The sequence below is a fragment of the Carlito syrichta genome, unplaced genomic scaffold, assembly GCF_000164805.1.
Source record: "Carlito syrichta isolate Samal-C Ts95f unplaced genomic scaffold, Tarsius_syrichta-2.0.1 Scaffold307112, whole genome shotgun sequence".
NCBI lineage: Eukaryota > Metazoa > Chordata > Mammalia > Primates > Tarsiidae > Carlito > Carlito syrichta.
Window position 1 is genome coordinate 201,407 of NW_007251208.1, and position 20,586 is coordinate 221,992.

Genomic DNA, 20,586 nt, shown 5'->3' on the forward strand with positions numbered 1-20,586 from the left:
GAGGCTGAGTGGCCGGGAGCGGCCACTGCACTCCAGTCTGAGTGACAGAGTGAGACTCCAACTCAAAAAAAAAAAAAAGATTGAACAAGTTCAAACCAAGTTCTTATCCGAAAACAGTTTTCATTCTAGGGGTGGAGGGACCTCAAATAGGGAGCAAATACGTGCATACAAGCTGTCTATAACATATTACATAGGGATAAGCACCTCTGATTGAAAATAGTCTGTGGCTAGGAGGGAAATAAAGATTTGTATTGTAATTGAAAAGAATGTAGGCTTTAGGATCGTGATACTGATTCAGATTTGGTCCCTGTGTCTTACTAGATATGAGGGTAGACAAAATACTTAACTTCTTTGAGTTGAGTTTTATCATTTGTAACAAACTCTAGAGGAGTTTTTAGAAGATTAATACGACATGTTGGTTAAGGGTACACAATTTCAGTTTTGCAGGATTAAAAAGTTCTGGAGATCTATTGTACAGCATAGTGACTATAATTAATAATACTATATTTGTATATTGGAAATTTGCCGAGAGTGTAGATCTTAAATATTCGCATCACACACACACACAAACACACACACATGGAAACTGTGAGGTGATGGATATGTTAAATGCTTGATTGTGATAATTATTTCATAATATAATTTATGCCAAAGCATTATATATCTTAACTATATACAGTTCTTATGTGTTGATTATAGCTCAATAAAGTTTAAAAAAAGAAAAATTAGATATACATGGAAGGTGCTCAGTATAGCATGGCAGGGAAGGTCATGGAATTTATGGATTTAACATTTGGTGTTTAGTGTTCACCAACCATACCCGCCTGCCATGCCCCCAGACAGTGCCATCTTGGCATGTAATTTTGCTGCAATTTGAATTCAATTGGGAGGCCAGTGAGAATGTGGATAGAAGTTGTTCACTTACCAGCTGAGTGAATCTCACCTGGGCCCCATTTGTCCACCATGCAGTGGAATTTTGCTGTTTTGTACTCATTGCTTAGTATGCATTTTATTATAAAATATGTCAAAATGGTATCTGTAAATCTGGGGCTTTTAAAATTCTTGGTTTTTTTTGTTGTTGACTTTTGCAAAATTCTTCTTTCAATGTTGTGGGGCAATGGAATTGTTTGCTAAAATAACTTTATTTTCAGTCTAGGATAGGGAGTTTTTTTTTTTTTTTTTTGAAAATATGGTTTATTCAGAAAGTAGAGTAGAGAGGAAAAAAGGGGGACTCCACTTTTCCCCACCTTTCCCAGATTGGGGAGGGGGGCCAGAACTTACAGAGAAGCATTGCCACTACTCAATAGGGAGTTTTTTAATATGAAAAAAAAATGGAAATAATTTTTACACTAAGCTAAGATAAAACTTACCAGCAAAACAACACAACAAAATTGATAGTCCTATAGCATTTTTCCCTCTAGGTGGGTCTTTCATTGGGTTTCTGATTAGTTTGGATTTAATACCAAATTACTATTTACTACGTATTACCAGTGAAGCCCAAAGAAGGGTGGTCTGTACACATGGACACATTTCTCTTGTTGAGGAAGTCGGGAGGCAGGTGGTCTAGGGTTGTAGTGCTGCTTCACACCACGTGACCTCAGGCGCTTCTCCTCTTGCTCCACCATCTTTGTGGGTAAAGATGGCAGTTCTATTTAGGAAGAAAACTGGAAAGAGAGAAGGAATCAATAGGTGCTTGCTTCAGCCACCTTTTAGGGTTTCCTAGCAGTCAGTCTCACATCTGCTTGCATCTCTTGGCCTTCAATTATTCAAGTGACCATATCTGTGCCTACCAAATGAGCCTGAAATCTGTAGCCTTAGATGGGCATATTCTCTGTCCTCAATGTCTATGCTTATGGACAAGGGCGAGGAAGGTTTAAACATGTAAGAGTAAATATGCAATTTTTCATAAATAAATTCCAATCTTTGAGGGGGGTCTCCCTCATATAAGATGTGACTGGAACCCCTCTGTTATTCTGATATGCAGCTTGGGGAGTACTGCTGTTTCAGAAACTCAGAAGCCACCAATGATTTTGCCTCAGTGATTTGATATAGATGTTTTTGACAGAGTGTTGATTGGAATGGAAAAAGAAAATAGCACCGATCCTTTAGCCTTTTCCTGTTAATATCTTTTACTTCATCTAATCGATGGGTCTTAAAGCATAGCATTGCTTTTGTGCATTTTAAGGAACATCTGTGCCTGGAGTAAAGACTTTTTGAAAAATCTTTTTCTTTGACATATATGAGGTAAATGCAACACCACTCTCTATTCCTGGAGAAAACAGTACCCACTAGTCACCTGCCACTTTGTCGTGGAATCTGACTGTGACCACCTTTACTTGCTAGGATGTCACCTAGCCCCCACTGCGAGTATTAAGCCTCATGATGGGTTTTGCAGGTCAGGGCAGGCTCCACCCAGCGGTTGGTTGCTAGGTTCCTGAGTCACATATTGGCTGGTCTCCTACTGTAGTAAAAGTTCCTGGCATAGTCTGCAGTTGATCCACAATTTTGAATGAGGAAGCTAAAATCTAATTTGAACATGGAAAAACAAAAATACAAAAAACCAAAAACCTAAGAAACATGAGGCATCTCTGAACTTTGGAATCTAAGTGTTTTTCCTGTGGCTGTTATTATTATGGATGAAGTATCACAGTCAGCCAGGATTTATAAAATTTAACTTTTACTGTCAGGATTTCAAGTGATTTTTTTTACAAGGCTGAGCTCTTGGTTGTATTTAGATATTTGCAGTGTGTTAGTTTTTGGTTAACTTTCTACAGTTTATTTTTATATAAAATATTCTTTATAAATTCTCATTGGATAGTTTCTGATGGTCAAATTCTTCTTCATATTTAAAGATAGTCATTTATTGGTAAACATAGTAGTCTGAAGACAAAAACATGGGCAAAATTAAAACACAGGCTGAGTAATAATAGTAAAATCCACTGCCCCCCAAATATGAATTGTTAGATTATATCAAACTAAAGGAGAATAAGTAATGGCAGGAATCAAGATTATTTTCTTAATCCTGAACTGGTGAACATTTGTAATGACCTAGATGAAGACTATGGATAATACCTTATTATGTTAGTGGATCTAATAAAGCTAAGAGAGTTCTGTGGTCACTGAGTAAAAAGATCAGAATTCCAAAAAACAAAACAAAACAAAATCCTAACTGGAACAGTGGACCAAATAAATCTAACAAAATGAAACATGACTCAGTGAAGCACATGTAAGAATGTTTTAGAAGATTTTGTTGATTATAAGCACAATGTGAGTCAGTTGATATGACTGCCAAGAAGAGTTAATTGGTGTTTAGGATGAATTAGTAGACATAGAGCCCTTAGAATGTGGGAAGTTGTCCTCCCACTTGTCTCCGTGTTGGGCATACTATCCTAGGAGAGTGATGATCAGTCTATCCAGCGCATTTTAAGAGAAACTTTGGTATTGTCATGAGTTTCATTTACTTGATCTTATAGCTTACAAAGTGCTTTCATTGTGGGTTTTTTAATCAAAAGACCTTATCATCCACAAATTTTCATTAATTTGGATTTAATATAAACTACAATAGCATTTTTGGACATCTTTACAATCGGAATAATTATAAGCCATTGCATCCAAGTATCCATCATACTTATTTTGTGCCAAATTGGAGTGTATCCTTAGGAGAGGACCCAAGATGTTGGGGAGAGCTGGAAGTTATTCTAGAAAAGACTCTCAAAAAATCTCGTGCCTGTCTTCAAATTCTTGAACTGCTATGTTGAAGAATGAAGATCACATTTTGTCTTATACAGAACTAAGGTTGTATGGAAGCCATAGGGAAGCAGATTTCAATTTTTTATAGTTGCCCAAAGTTAGAATAGGCTATGTGAGGTAATAAAAGGATTTATGTATGTGTGTGCACGTGCATATGTGTGTTTCAATGTTCTCAAATGAATTCTGGAAGACCGCTTGTATAGATTTTGTATACATTGATGCTTTGGTTAGAATGTTCAATGGGATGATTACTGTGGTCTTTTTCAATTCTCTTGATCTAAGTTTCTCTGACATCCTCAATTGAAATGTTTAAAGAAAAGAAACATAGTCAAGTTAAAAAAATTTTTTTTATCTGAAAGCAAAATTGGAAAGCCAATTGATTTTTTTTGTCCAATCTCCATGCAAAATAAGATTAAAACTATTTATGATGGATATTAATTGCTCTGGGCTTAAAGATGTATAGAGTTGCTTATTTTAAATCTAAATTAATTAAAATTTGTAGATAATAAGGTTCTTTGATTTAAAAACCCAAAGTGAGTAAAGTGGCATATGTTGATGAAATCTCTTTGACCTCTAATTCTTGTCTGTCCCATTGCACAGCTATATTGTCTATTTGCACAAACTTTCTATGGAAGCAAATTCACATACATGTTCTTGTTTACCTATTTTCTATATGAGTGATGAGTTGTTTTGCATAGTGTTCTATGCCTCACTTCTTTCAACAAGATATTTTGAAAATCTTTTCATATCAGTATATAGAAACGTTTATACTCTTTTCATACAGTTAATACTATATTATTATTAAGGCACAGCTTAATTATATCCTATTTATCAACTTTAGTTGTTTTCCATCTTCTACTATTAAAAATTATGATGTCATAAATAACCCTATACATATATCATTTTGCACATGTGCAAGCATGTCTGTAGTATCAATTCAATTCCCACATGTAATTGCTGATTTCAAGGATATGGGCATTTAAAGTGGCCTCTTGTGCAGTTTTAATTTTCATTTTTAAAAAAATTTTATTTTATTATAGAGATGTGTGGTACAAGTAAGAGTTAATTACATAAATAGGCTAAATGCAAGTGAACTTTGGGCCTCCAACTGGCCCTCATGTCCTCTGGTGGGACAAAGTAATTTGCATTTTTCTTATGAATGTAGGCATGATTTTAAGGCTGAAAATTCAAGTATCTGCATATGTCAATTTTGTTAATATTTCTGGTATATTTTTGGCTGACTTTTTCTGTTTTGCTTAGGGTATTTTTTCATGCAAAAAGCTATTCTTTAATTAAATGTGTGGTTGTTAGATATTTTTAATAGGGTCTAGTTTTAAAAGCAGTCTTAGGTTCACAATACTAACTTAATCCTGACCCTAACCCCTGCCCACATGCATGCATAGACTATGCCATTATCAACATCCACCACCAGAGCAATGTGTTTGATAAAATGAATGAAACTACATGTGTCCATTGTTATCACCCAGAGTCCATAGTTTACATTAGGGCTCATGCTTGATGTTGTATATTCCATGAGACTGGACAAATTTACAATGACTTATAGTCATCACTCTGGTATCACCGGAGAAGTTTCAATACCCTAAGAGTCCTCTGTGTTTGCCTTTCATCCCTCCCTCCTCACCTAAACTCTGGCAGCCACTGATCGTTTTACTGTCCTGTTAGTTTTGCCTTGTCTGGAATGTCATATAGTTGGAACCATACAGCATGAGCCTTTTCACGTTGGCTTCTTTCGCTTTGTAATAAGCATTTAAGGTTCTTCTATGTCTTTTCATAGTTCATTTTGCTTTAGTGCTAGATAATTTTCTGTTGTCTGGATGTACCATAATTTGTTTATTCATTCATCCTAAGGCCATCTAGGTTGCTTTCAGGGTTTGACAATTTTGAATAAAGCGACTATAAACATCTATGTTCAGGTATTTGTGTGGATGTAAGTTGTTTTTTTTTTGAGTTGGAGTCTCACTCTGTGGCTGAGGCTGGCGTGCAGTGGCACGCTCATGGTCACAGCAGCCTTGACTTGATGGAGTCAGGCAATCCTTCTGCTTCAACCTTGCAAGTAGCTGGAATCACAGGCGTGTGCCACCATGCCTGGATAAATGCTTGATTTATTGTAGAGATGAGATCTTGCCAAGTTGTTCAAGCTGGTCTCGAACCCCTGGTCTCGGGCAATTCTCTTGCCTTACAAAGTGGTAGGATTACAGACTCGAGCCACTGTGCCAGGCCGGACATAAGTTTTCACATTCCTTTGGAGTGTGATTATTAGATCGTATGGTAGGAGTGCATTAGTGTGTAAGAAGCTACTAACCTTTTCTGAAGTGTAGCTCCATCATTTTGTTTTCCCACTAGCAAAGAATGAGACTTCCTGTTGCTACACGTCCTTACTGGCATCAGGTGTTATCTGTTTCTGGATTAGGCCATTCATTTGGGTTTAAAGTTTTATCTCCTTGTTTTAATTTGCATTTTCCTGATGACATATGATGTTGCACATCTTTTTATATTATTATTCTAACACTATTCATTGAGACCATCATTTACTACTGATTAGAGGTGCTATTTAGGTGTTTTATACTACATTTATTATTGTATTTGAGTCTATTTCTTGGGTCTGTTCCATTGGTCTATCTTTTGGCGTATTATTTTGGTAATGCAAATAACTTTTAGGATGCTTTCTGACAGCTATCCCCAGTGCTAGATCTTAAGTTTAATTTTCTTTTCTCCCATCTATCTATATGAAAATGTAGACTTCTTCTCAATACTAATAAATTATCTACTTGTTAACCTTTTGTATATAATTATACTATTTGATGCCATCTTATGTCTTAAATGTGCCTGCAGTATCTTTTATTTTTTTTATTTTTATTTTTATTTTTTTGAGTTGGAGTCTCACTCTGTCGCCCAGACTGGAGTGCAGTGGCCGCTCCTGGCCACCGCAGCCTCGACCTGCTGGGCTCCGGTGATCCTTCCACCTCAGCTTTCCGAGTAGCCGGAATTATAGGCATGAACTACCACGCCCGGCTGATTTTTTGATTTATTGTAGAGATGAGGTCTTGCTGCCCAGGCGGGTCTCGAACCCGCGGGCTCAGGCAATCCGCTCACCTCAGCCTCTCAAAGGCGCAGGATTACAGACTGAGCCACCGAGCGGTATCTTTTATTCATAAAAAAGTTGAAACTTGATATTTAATCAGGCACCTTTGGCATATTTTGTGAACTCTACCAGTTTTGTTGGAGTTTTTCTCAAACCTCCTTTTTTTGATTCATATCCATGAATTTTTCATACTACAATTAACAAAAAATAACTTGTTATAATAACTGGGCTGAAATATGAATAGTCTAGAAATTACAAAGATGATTTTTAGAATATTTAAAGAACAAAAGTATGTTTGATAAAGGAAAATGGAAAAAATACACAGATTCTAGTTTTGAGAAATATATATTTTATTTATCAAGGGAAGGAAATGGGGCAAATTATCATTAAGGTCTCCTTCAGTTCATTGTCATTCTCGCATACATTTTCATTTCCTTTATTTCACTTGATTTGTGAGGTGAAGCCCTTTGTGGTAACTCCCAGGGGTTGGCAATGTAGTGCTCTCAGCGCCTCACTCTCAACAATTGCTATCCCATTTCCATCTGAATCACACTGAGAGCACTAAAGTCATGGATTAATTTGTCTTGCTAGTACACATACCTACAAAAGGTCTCTGCTTCCATTTTCTTCATATTATAGACTAGAGACTGTAATATAATGGTGATTTTTCTGCATTCAGCTTTGTTTTGCCTCCCCTAAAATGAAGGAGATAACTTCAATAAAGAAATGAATTGGTTTTCTCTCTTCAGTGCTCAAGGCAAGAGGATTTCTTTCTACCTGGGTATAATAGGGCACTTGTTTTTCAATCGGTTACTCCCAGCCACAGTTTCTTTATAAACTGTCTTATTTGTTAGATTTCTAAATATAACCCATTTTTTTGGGAAAGAGCTTGTCTTCCCTATATTTAAATGTTATTTTAATAACCCTTTTGAAAAGACTTAAACATATTTCATATCAGCCTTCTTCTAGAGCCAAGTCATACCAGTTTGTTTGTCTTTCTAATCCCTTAATCATTTTATCCTCAGCATGTTTCCAAATGCTTCATATCTCTCTGAAGATTCCAGAACTGGACTGAGTTCTTTAATAAAGTCTGATCAGGATGGAATGAAATGGAAGATCATTCCTTTGCTGTTTCTTGTGTATTTTTGTTGTTTTGTTTGCAATACTTTGTTGTTTTCTCTCCAGTTAAGCTTAAAAACAGGAACAACAGAAACAAACAAACAAAAAGATTCTACATGGCCTAATATGCTGTACCTCTAGTGAAGTATATGCTCTCACAGTCATTAACACCTTCATGGACATGAGTGGATGTGGATGTACAGGACTCAGTGCCTATAAGGGTTCTGTACTGGCCTGATGCTATTTCTGCTGTCTTGAAATTCTTCTTTTTTTTTTTGAGTTGGTGTCTCACACTGTCACCCAGACTGGAGGGCAGTGGCCGCTCCTGGCCACCGCAGCCTAACCTGCTGGGCTCCGGCGATCCTTCCGCCTCAGCCTTCCAAGTAGCTGGAACTACAGGTGCGCACTACCACGCCCGGCTAATTTTTGATTTATTGTAGAGATGAGGTCTTGCCAAGTTGCCCAGGTGGGTCTCGAACCCGCGGGCTCGGGCAATCCACTCACCTCAGCCTCCCAAAGCATGGGATTACAGGCTGAGTCACGGAGCCCAGTTTGTCTTGAAATTCTTAATATATATATTTTTTTAATTTAGAGACTCCTCATTTCATTTTGTACTGGACCCTACAAATTATGTAGATGGCCCTGCTCATAATTGATGGCTGGAGATCATGAGGGGTAAGTCATCTTCCATGTCTAACCCAGCCTCAGTAATAATTATATTAGCGAGACCCAGGGTGAGGAAATCTGTTGTAAACTTGCACCCCATTCCCTGGTTCACCGCTCTTCCCTCAACATCTCTGAAGATGCACTCACGGCTCAGCTGTTGCCTCCATGTTTCTGTTGGATTTGTCTTTTCCTTATTGGTTTTTTATTTGTCTCAGCTCAGGTGTTGATGTATGTTTTTTCATGGAATCCAAACTTTTGGCATCCAACAGTTGTTCTTTCCAGAGGATTCTTCCTCAGGATACATTCTGTCTTTCAGTTTTTCTTCTTATCTTTTGTCCAAGGTATCACCTCATCTGTAAGTTCTTGTCTTTCTGCCCAATAGTTCATTTCTTATCCAAATTTTAGATTTTCCCTGTCTTTGCAGAAAGACTGGGGTGTTAATTGCAGGAATTCTTCTGGGATGGAAATTTGGATTTCATTTCCATATCAGGATTACAGAGCTTGGGAAAGTGACTTGGAGATATTTAAAAAATCTAGCCATCAGTACAAGTAGAATATTTTATCTTTTCTCTTTACCATAAAGCTAATTCTAGGCATCAGATCCAGCAAATGAAACTTTTTATAATCATTATTTTATGAATTGATTAATTTATCAGCTTATTTCTTCTGTTTCTTGTAGCTTAACAAACAACAATTGCAGTTACTGAAAGAACGGTTCCAGGCCTTCCTCAATGGAGAAACCCAAATTGTAGCAGATGAAGCATTTTGCAATGCTGTTCGGAGTTATTATGAGGTGAGTGTAAAGTGCTTTGTTTTTGGCATCCTAATGCCTTTTTAACGATTTTTTAAAATGACTTTCCCATTTTAAGAAACTCACTAGTATGACAGGAAGACTGAGTTTGCAACCTTCCTTAAAGCATTGTCAATTCAATTTTTCAATTTAAAAGCTCTAATTCCACAGCCTGGTTTTGAGAGATAAACAGAATAGGAAATTAGTCACATCTTTTGAGGAGAAGTAAACTGTTTAGAAAAATCTTCTGGCAGTGATTGATACAGCTGAGTATAGCTATCTTTAGGTCCACATGTCTAAATTATCCTTTTTAATCAGGATTTCAATAGCAAATTGCTATCTTATGCCATTTTGTTCCCTACGCTTTATAATAATTAAAGCTGGTAACTAATTTCAAGAGGATAAATTGAATTCTTTTTTCTTCCTGAAGGTGTAATACTACCAGTAGTATCCTGCTATTTCTTCTGGTTTTAGCTTGTAACTCATTGGGAATTCTCTGTGGATTTCTTATGAACACCAATTTTCACACATGGTCGGTAACTGCTTCAGTGAGTTGCCATTAGATGTTAAGTTTAGAGAGTTCCCTGTTATTCTAAGCATTTCAGAGTCATTTGGGGGAATGAATTCCTTCTATTGTATAGCTACTTAAAAGCTTTCAGCTAAAGACGCACAATGTGCAAATATATACAAAAAATTTAAAAAGGGAAATATGGGGACATAATAGGTTTGAACTTACTTGAGGTAGGGAATATTTTTGTGTAAAAATATTAAGTAACTGGATGTATAGATAATTGATGGGTTTGTAGTTCAATGATGGTATGCATCAGACATTACTTAATAAATGCAACTCTGAGTAAGTTTATACTACCCTAAGCCTCAGTCTGTTGAATCAGATGTAAGTATGAAAGTTTTGCTGACCAAATATAAGTATGACATAAATCTAGTGGCAAGAGTAGATAAGTTGTCAAACTAGACCTTGACTCAGAATTTCTTAACAAGTATAGGACCTCAGCATCTTAACATGTATAGGACCTTACGTTTCATCCTGTGATTCAAAGCCTGAGTCTTGCATTTCGAAATCTTGCCCTGACTCTTAAAAGACACAATGTAAGCCCCTATACTTTTATCATGTACTAAACCAAAAGAAAAGCTACTCATTTTTAGTTCTCACAAATGCATCACTCACTGTAAGACAATGACATTAGGGGAACTGAAATTGGGTGAGAGGAACGAGGAAGTTCTCTGTGCTATCTCTGTAATTTTTGTGTAAACCTAAAAATATTCCAAAATAAGTGTTTTTTTTTTTTTTTTAAGGAAGCATAATGATACAGCCACAATTTAGAAAAGATAAACTTAAGCTATGCTAATAAAATATTCTAATTCAAATGAAGGAAAGGGGTTTCCTCATTGTATTCTTTGTGAGGATGGTGTTCTCTCCTGGGCACCATGTATAAATAAAAAGATGTGGACAAATTTTGCATTATCAAGTTTGAACCATATCTTGTATAGGTTGAAGAACCTGGGATGTTTAGCCCGGAGACAGTTTGGGCTTATTTGGTATGCATTCCCAAAAGTAAAACTACAGCTAAGATGGAAACTGAAGCAGGGAAGCTTTCAATGAAATATAACTGGAGTGCAGTCGCACTGCCCCCAAACAGAGTGGATTGTGACTGCAGCATCACTAGAGGCTACATTTTGGTGGGTACTTCATGGTCGTTTGGGAAACATCTTGCACAAACTGGTCCCAAAGCTCTGCCCGGACTTACTGAATCAGACTTTCAGAATCTTTGCTTTGGAAAGCTCCCAAAGTGATTCTCTTACAATTGGTGGATTGCTAACCAGTGGAATTAGATGATTAATTGCTAGGATTGAATAAGTTATCATCTAATTACAGAAAGAGCTGTAAACATTGAGGAGGTGGTATGACTTGGTGACCAACGGTTTTCTGTTCTTTTGGTAGTATTTCCAGCTAGTATTTGGTTGTGAGACTATATCTAACTTGTGTTTGTGCAGCTCTCAAAGTGCTGTTAAGATTTGTGATATTGATAATGTCTTCATAGAGCCATATTTCTGGTTTGTATTTATGAAGTTATTTTCCTGGTAGTACATGTTTGGTACTCAACAAACTCCTGAATAAGTAAGTACATTTTGTTTGAAAAACATGACAAAAAATTGCTTCCCCATTTTTGTCCCCTAAAGTCTTTTTCATTTTTTTAGGAATATATTTTACATATTTTTATGACTCACAATGCTGGTAGTCTCTGCTATTGTTACTTTTATGTAGTATTCTTTATAGCTTGCCAAAGCCATCTATTTCTCCCCCTAATATTTCTTCACAGTAAAAAGTGCGAGTATTATTACCCATACTTTTCATAAATAAAAATTGAAGCTCATGAAGTTAGATGACTGACTTGTCCAGTGTTATGTATTTGGCAAGCATCTAAGTTAAATGCAAATCCAGCTTTTCTGACTCTTTCTGGTATGTCACAGTTGTTTCACAGTTGATATTTATAATATACCTATGTCAGGTACTTTGTAAAGCACTTCAAAAAATATTTACAGTCTCAGATACTTTACAGATTAAAATATTTTTAAAAATATTTTTATTCTTTAGAACAAATCTTATGAACAGGTAGAATTATTCCTATCCTCTAGATGAAGTTAAGTGGCTTTTGTTCAAAACTGCAAAGCTAATTAGTAGCATAACTAAAAACATTATTCCACCAAACCTTATTAAAAACATATTTTTGGGTTCCACACAAAACCCTATTGAGAGAGAATTCAACAAATACTTACTGAGTTAGTGAGAGTATTGGAGCACTTACTGCTTGAACTAGAAATTGTATATTTTGTTCCTGTCTTTATTCTTTTCTCCATAGTTGTCTCTTTCTAAATGTATCTATCACTTCATGATTGCAATGGAGTTTCTTTTGGATATATTTGTTCTGGATTTCATATTGTATGTTTTCTTGAAGATACGAGAAGCATGGTTGGGATTTCAGCCTGCACTTTGTAACCTAATGATTCAGTGAGGTTTTTTTTTTTTAATAATTTTTTTTGGCTTCTTACATAATTTGAGGTCTGTGTTTTCAGGGATATTATATATAGTTTGCTAAATGCAGCTGTTTTCACTTATTAATAATCTTTTAGTAGTAATTTTTATTTATTAGATTTGCTAGCCCTTTAGCTGTGATAATAATTTTCAACCATATATGTTTATATAAGCAATTCTAATGCATATTATTAACTAAATTGAAAATATGCCTTCATACTATTAGGATGTAAATTCTTCCAAAATTGTTTGTTATTGTTATCTTTCCATCTCAGCTTTATGAATGCTATTTTTTGAATGATTTTATAAATAGCCTTTTTCATCTTGATTGTAGGTATATATTTTCTATAGATAATTAAGAGTTATCTATCAATTCTTATGGTGTTTGTACCTTCAGATATTTGATTTACTTTACTCCTCTGTGATACCTGGTATCTTAGAATGAAACCCAAGATATATTTCTTTTTCTCCACATTATTTGACCAAAAAACATTTGTTCATGGTACATTCTTACATTTTTTTTTCCCAAAAAGGTAAATTCTGAAAATTAGATCATGGCAGGATTGGATCCTTCTGGGTGTTTCTGTGTGGTACATGTGTGTGTGTGTGTGTGTGTGTGTGTGTGTGTGTGTGTGTGTGTGTGTCTGATTACATCTATGTTACTTTTAAGTAGCATTTGCTTTGAATATTCTTCGATATGTTACATAAACACATATACTGAGGCGGTGATGATTTTTATATGACAATATAATGTCTATCATATCTTTTTAATAAAGGTCTTAAGTACTATAAAGTAACAAGAATAATAAAGAAGAAATCTGTTTTTGAGATTTCATCAATACTTTTTCTCATAAAGTTAGCATTAAGAAAAATAGACCTGCACATCTAAACCACCTACTTGGCAGACACAATGTTAGAGGAGAATCAGAACAGAAGAAAGAAATGGCAGGTGGCATGCATAACTACTGCATAAAAGTTTGCAGTAATGTTAATGATTTTGTGGTTGATAATTGTTAGATTCTGCTGTACTTTCATCCTTTTCGTCAATTGAAGTTTTTCCCCCCCATTCATTTTTTTTTTTTTTTACTTCAAGCATCTCACTGTCTAAAAGAAGGCATAAAATGGACCAAGTCTATAAATATGTGCTTTTTGTTTGGGGCCATTTTTGTTTGTTTGTTTGTCTTCAATTTAGGAAACTTCAGCTGACTCTGCAAATGAGTAAACACGGGTTTATTGCAATTTGTTACTTTCCAAGCTGTTCTTCCCATGAGATATCTGCTTCTGTTTCACAGATTCAGGTGGATTTCATACAAATACATCAAATGACAGGGTGATTTATAACGGACATGTGGAAAAGTAAATGTCCTTTTTCTTGAAGATGTCCAAAAGACACTGTACAATTGCTCACCAGCTACTTTCAGCATAATACTAACTTTCATGTTCTATTATTGTACAAAATATAGATGTTAAAGCTTTTGTGTGTGCATTTATGACTTGGCTTTGTTCACAACTTTTCAGAAAGAATGTGTAGTTTTCTTATTGTTGTCATATGTTTATGTTCTATTTTGGTTCCAAAGAACAAATGAGAGTTAGAGAGATATTTAGTTTTTTAAAAGTTACCAAAGTAATATTAAAATAATTCTTGCCACCTCTATCATTATTGCCACTACCGTTTGCTGTTTAGGTTTCTTGTTTGTATAATAACACAAATGAGAATTCCTTCAACACATTTTTTTGTGGGGTATAATTCAGGGTTAGGTATACAAATGTTCATTATGCAAATACCCTTGTTTATGAGGTGTGCCCCGCCTCACCTGGCAGTTTTCTACTACTGCCAATCCCTTTTTTATAGTATTACCTTCAACACGTTTTTAAAAATTGTTTTCAGTATTTTTTCTCTTTGTAAAATAAGTAATATCAGAAAGTATTTTTTCTTTTAATATTGAAATTTGTAAATAAGTATTCATTTTAATCTAAAAAATTCAGTTCTAATTTTGGCTCTTTTATTGCATATTTTTATGCAAAATATCCTAAATTATGGAATTCAGAAATTTTCTACTTTGATATTACTTTAAGAACACTTTTTAATTAAAGTGATATTTTTTGGAAAATTTAAGAAATATTAAAAATAAGAAAAGTGTATCTTAAAACTGCTCTAAAAATAGCTTATTAACTATAAAAAGAGAGGAAAAGAAAACAAACAACACCAATGCCTCTAGATAACACTTTTTTTTTTTGAGTCGGAGTCTCATTCGGTTGCCCAGAATGAATGCAGTGGCACGCGTGCTCCTGCCACCACAGCCTCGAGCTGCTGGGCTTCGGTGATCCTTCTGCCTCAGTCTTCCAAGTATCTGGAAAGGAGTGCACTACCATGCCCGGATAATTTTTTGATTTATTATAGAGACGAGGTCTCGCCAATTCACCTGGGCTGGTCTCAAACCCTCAGGTTCAGGCAATCACTCGCCTTAGCCTCCCAAAGTGCTGGAATTACAGACTGAACCTCCGAGCCCAGCCTAGATAACTCTTGAACAGTTTGGTATTCTTTTTTATGAAACTGTAATCTTTTTAATATAATAAGTTATGAACATTCTTTAATATCAAATATTTTCTATAGACATGGTTTTGACTAAATGCATAATAGACTATTGTGTTCCTATAGCTAAATATTTTAATTTCCTTCTTGTTAGACAAGTTTTCTTCATTTTTTAATTATCAAAAAAAATAAGTCGGGCTCGGTGGCTCAGCCTGTAATCCCACGCCTTTGGGAGGCTGAGGTGAGTGGATTGCCTGAGCCCGCGGGTTTGAGACCCGCCTGGGCAGCGAGACCTCATCTCTACAATAAATCAAAAAATCAGCCGGGCGTGGTAGCGCGCGCCTGTAATTCCGGCTACTTGGAAGGCTGAGGTGGAAGGATCGCCGGAGCCCAGCAGGTCGAGGCTGTGGTGGCCGGGAGTGGCCACTGCACTCCAGTCTGGGTGACAGAGTGAGACTCCAACTCAAAAATAAATAAAAATAAATAAATAAATAAATAAATACTGAAATTATCATTCATAGTCTTAAACTGGTTATCTTCGACAAATTTCTGCAAGTAGAACTACTGGATGATAGGTGATGAGCATTGTTTAAGCTCTTGATGCAGATTACCAAATTGTCCTTGAGAAAAGTAGTACCAGTTTATTCTACTATAACAATATATGAGCGATTTTTTTTCCCTGCACATTTGGTACTATCATAAAATAAGTGCTAGCTGTTAGGTTCACTTGTTTTTATTTACTATAAGTGGAGTTTTACATTTATATATTGATCATTCATATTACTTCCTTTGTGAATTACCTGTTCATGTCCTTTGTTTTTCCATTTGGATATTCATCTTCTACGTACTGTCTACATATATTTGTGTGTGTGTGTGTGTGTGTGTGTGTATTTATACACACCTTTGTTATGCAGAAATTATTTTCTTCAGTTTGTTTTTTTCTTTTGTATTATGTTTTGTAAGTTTCTTACCTCTGATATTCACTCATTTCCTGATTTAATCGAATGAAAAATATGTTCACATTTCAGCTAGCAATAACATCCCATTTTATTTCCTTTGGATACTGTTTTCTTGTTCATAAATCATTGGTGCCCATGCTTTTCATGATGCTCTGCCCTCCTGCCCCTCAGCTCCTCACTCTCTTCATTTCAGTTACCACTCTTCTTGGATTATTAGCTCTGTGAATTAAGTTGTATCCAGGAATCCCATATGTTGGTGTAATGCATCCCATTCCTGTTAACTTGTTTCTCCATCTGTAGAAGCAGGAAGATGAGAGGACTAGTATCTAGAATATATAAAGAACTCCAGCAACTCAACAGTAAAAATGCAAATAAACTCATTAAAGAAAAGGCAAAGGAAATGAATAGACATTTCTAAAAAGAAGATGAGTATTTGAAAACAAGTATTTGAAAAGTGCTAAACATCACTAATTATCAGGGAAATGAAAATCAGAACCTTAATGAAATATCATCATCCTCTAGTTAGAATGGCTATTATTTAAAAAGACAATAAAATGACAGATGTTGGCAAGGATGTGGAGAAAAGGGAACTCATACACTGTTGATGAGGTTGTAAATTAGTACGACCACTATGGAAAACTGTGTGAAGATTTCTTGAAAAAAAATAAAACTACCATATAATCCAGCAGTCTATCGAGTATTTTTCCAAAGGAAAGGGAATCACTATATCAAAGGGATACTAACACTCCCAGTTAATTGGAGCACTATTTACAATAGCAAAGATATGGGATCAACCTAAGTGCCCATCAGTGGATAAATAGGTAAAGAAAATGTGATATATATACACAATGGAATACTATTCCACCATAAAAAAATAATAAAATCCTGTCATTTATAGTAACATGGATGGAACTGGGGGACATTATGTTAAATGAGATAAACCAGGCACAGGAAGAACAAATATCACCTGTTTTTGCTCATATGTGGTCACTAAAAAAGGCTGATTACATGGAGGTAGAGAATATAATGATAGATACCAGAGGCTCTGGTAAGGGGATGTGGGGTGAGGAGGGAGGAATTAAGAGAGGCTGGTTAATGGGTACAAACATACAGCTAGAGAAAAGTAATAAGGTCTAATGTTTGATAGCAGAATAGTTAACTGTAGTTAACAACAATTTATTGTCTATTTCAAAATAGCTAGAAAAGAGGACTTGAAATGTACCTAACATGTAAAAATGATAAATACTTGTGTGATAGATACCCTAAATATTCTGACCTGATCATTACACATTCTTTGCATATAACAAAATATCACATGTACCCATAAATATGTAGAAATATAACATACCAAAAAATTAATAAAATTAAAAAATAAAGCTCCCTCCAATTGCACCAGTCACTGAGTATTCATTTGTTTTTTTGTACTTCTCATTTTGTCATGTGTGCTCTTGCATTTCCCAAAAAGTAAAGAACAAATAAAGGACTAGATCTCAGGGCAGATCTTCAGGTTGTGATTTTTGAATATTTATATACACATTCTTACCTCTTGGTCAACAGTACCAAGGAACTTGGCCTCAGCAGTCAGCTTCTTCCCAAGGAATTTGGGACTATCTGCTCTAATTCCTTACCATCAGACAGTAGGTTGGTATCATTTCTTTTTCTTTATTTCCTTCTTTCCACTGACATCATATCTCAATGCTTGATATTTATTTAAAAAGTTAAGTGTGATTGTTTAATGGTTAGTTTGGAAAAGTGAGAGCCTCTTAAGGCTTTTTAAAATGTAATTACCTTTTTAAAAATTGATATGTGCACTGTGTTACTCAGTTTTATGTGTGCAAGAGGGAGAGGGGGTGGGAAGATCAGCATTTAAATATTTTGATGAAAATTTTTTTCATTTTACTTTGAAATGGAAAGATTTACTTTTCATATTGCAAAGAATATTTGACCTGTCAAAATCTTTTTTTAAACTGTGCAGTAATGCCATGGAAAAGTCCTGTTTTTTCATAGTGAATTGTTGATCGCTAAGTAAACCAAGATTGACAGCCTGTGGCAGGAGGGGATAAAAAAAGGTCAACATTTTCACAGATGAAATTTATAACCAGTAATGAGAGGTGAGGTTTTAAATTAGCATTGAGATCTGCAGATCACATTGCATTTGTTATTTTTGATATTCGTCATTTTATTTCATCTCATATTTTCTTATATTTTAAGGATGCCATTTTAAATTAAATGACATCCTTCTGTAAGAAACTGGAAAATGTGTTTTCATGTCTGAGATTCCTTTTCTATTTATGGTTTTGGCTGCTGTCAGTATGTTCTGTCAAGTCTCCTGCATTCTTGGTGGCGTCCATTTTGTTATAAAGATTGTAGACTTTTGTTGCTTGAAGATAGTTGAGGAAATCATCTTGATTGAGCATTTTCCTCCTCTTTCTTCATGCCTATTTAGGAGAAACTGAGAGTGTGAACTTTTCATGCCAACTTAACAAATTTGCAGCAGAGGGCAGGGCTAGACCTCTGTTTGTTAACTCTTCATTTTCTCTTTTCTTCTGCTTCTGCATTCTTAAAAAAAGAATATCACATCTATACAGGTGGACTGTGGGTGAGTAAACCTGGTGTAAATTCCCAATTTAGCCAATGGTTTAGAAATTTCACTTAAGCTACACAGCTACCAAGAGCAGGAGCACATGTGGCTTATTTAAGTGTAGCCTTTCCTAATCCTCAGCCCCAAGGAGAGATAGTACTCAGTTTAGAGTCAGCACATTGCAAGGGTGGGGACTTGACAGATCTGAGATGCTTATTTTCCTGTTGTGCCATAGTCTTTTTAATACTTTGGACTGGCACCACGAATCAGAAAGAGTTTACAGTCCTTTTAAGGGTATGTTTGTAACTCTCAGGCTCTCAGACACTCTTGGTGCTTTAACTAAACTCAGCATCAGCAAAGCCATATCCTTCTTGACGGAAAACACTGAGCAATGGCACCACTGCAGCTTTCAGGGAAATGCTCTGTAACTTTAAATGACTTTCCTTAGGAAGTGTTTAGTTTCATTTACTAGACTTTAATTATCTTGTCAGCATAAGGTTATGTAATATTTGTTTGAACCCCATAGTTAACTACCTCATTAGGCAAATGCTATCTTATGCAGATAGTTTTTTTTTTATTAGAAAGTTTTTCCTAATGTTGGAGATAAAAATTTCTTTTCTGTTCTATTTCCAAAAGTTTTCAGTGATAAATAATTTCATTTCCCTGATTCTATGACCCTGAAAGTGTAAGTAAGTTTCATTTGCCCAAATGTTACTCTTAAGTCAGTTAAATGTATTTTCAATACTAGCCTCCTATCAGATTTACTCAGTTGTCCTTTTTTAAATCATCGTTTCTGTTTTTAAAGGTTTTTATCTTTTCTTTGGCTTCAGGAATCAGATCTTGAGAGAAAACACTATGCATACCCTTGTTAACACAGTCACAGTGGGTACTGGTCTCACCTGGGTATATTTAAAGCTTTTCCCTCCTTTTGTCATAAAAATGGATAGATTAAGCTCTTGGAAAGCACAAAGCCTTAAAAAACAACATATGCAGGACTGTGACTAGCTAAGATAGTCATTGATCATTTGTTTCCTGCATATTATTGGTTTTACTTATAAAATTTAATTACTTCAATATTGATTGATATCAAAACACTTAATGAATGGGTGGTTTTCATTTGGCATGAGATAAAATATACCAAAGATGTAGTCTCCTTACAGTTTTAAAATATATATATTTATTTTTGTCACCGAAGGTTTCTATAGGACAAGATGGATAACTTTATTTTCATAAGATCATTGGGAAAAATATTCTTTTGCATCTGAATCCAAGTTTGTGATGGGAGTTATTGCATCTTGAACAAAGTCTGTATTTGAAAAAGACATTCAAACTGTTTAGGATATACCTATTTTTGTGGACAAAGGGATAATATAAAAATCTGTATGCATTTATTTGGTAGACAGCTATCCACTGTCTGGGAGGTACTATCCAGGAGTTCTCCAGGGCACATGGGTTCTTCCTTGTTCTTAAGTACTCCCTGTTCTACTTAAAGAGTCAAATACATTACTAATGAACACACCCAGGATGTGAGAAGAGGGCTGTTGGGAGCTGGCCACGGAGGCCCACTGAGCGTTAGGGATCAGGAAGGGCTGTTGACCCCAAGACCACTAGGATGCGTTCGGGAGCTATTGACCCCATTTCCTCCCCCTTTCTAATCAGTACTAACCAGATTAAGCTCCTGTGAGCTCAAAACATAAAAACTCTGAGACCGGGATGAACACAAGCTAACTTTAGAAGCTCATTGCTCCCATTCTTCCACAAACTGCAGTTTTGGCTTTCACCCAACTTATAATTCAAACTCATGTCACATCTAAGAGCCTTAATATTGGTGACAGGCTTCTGGGTCATGATCTTAGGATTTATTGAAGGTGTAAATTGTAGAATATAGTTTTAGAAGACAGCCATTTTGTTGAAAGAATGCGGCTGGGTTACTTGCAGGTAGCCCACTGTGAACTTTGGACTGGGCCACATTCCAAACATTCTGGGATGGGCCACTTTCGTTTGTAAAGTAAATACTTAAGCTTCTATAGAAT

General features: G+C 35.5%; 1 protein-coding gene across 14 annotated transcripts in view; it reads left to right on the top strand.

Annotated features, from left to right (window-relative positions):
- CADPS2 (calcium dependent secretion activator 2) overlaps positions 1–20,586 on the top strand; it is a 589,108-nt gene that overhangs the window by 134,111 nt on the left and 434,411 nt on the right. For all 14 annotated transcript variants that reach the window (XM_021715434.1, XM_008063869.1, XM_021715437.1 and 11 more), the window contains exon 2: positions 9,318–9,431. In XM_021715434.1, the coding sequence (XP_021571109.1) occupies positions 9,318–9,431 (114 nt within the window). The remainder of the gene's footprint in view (positions 1–9,317; positions 9,432–20,586) is intronic.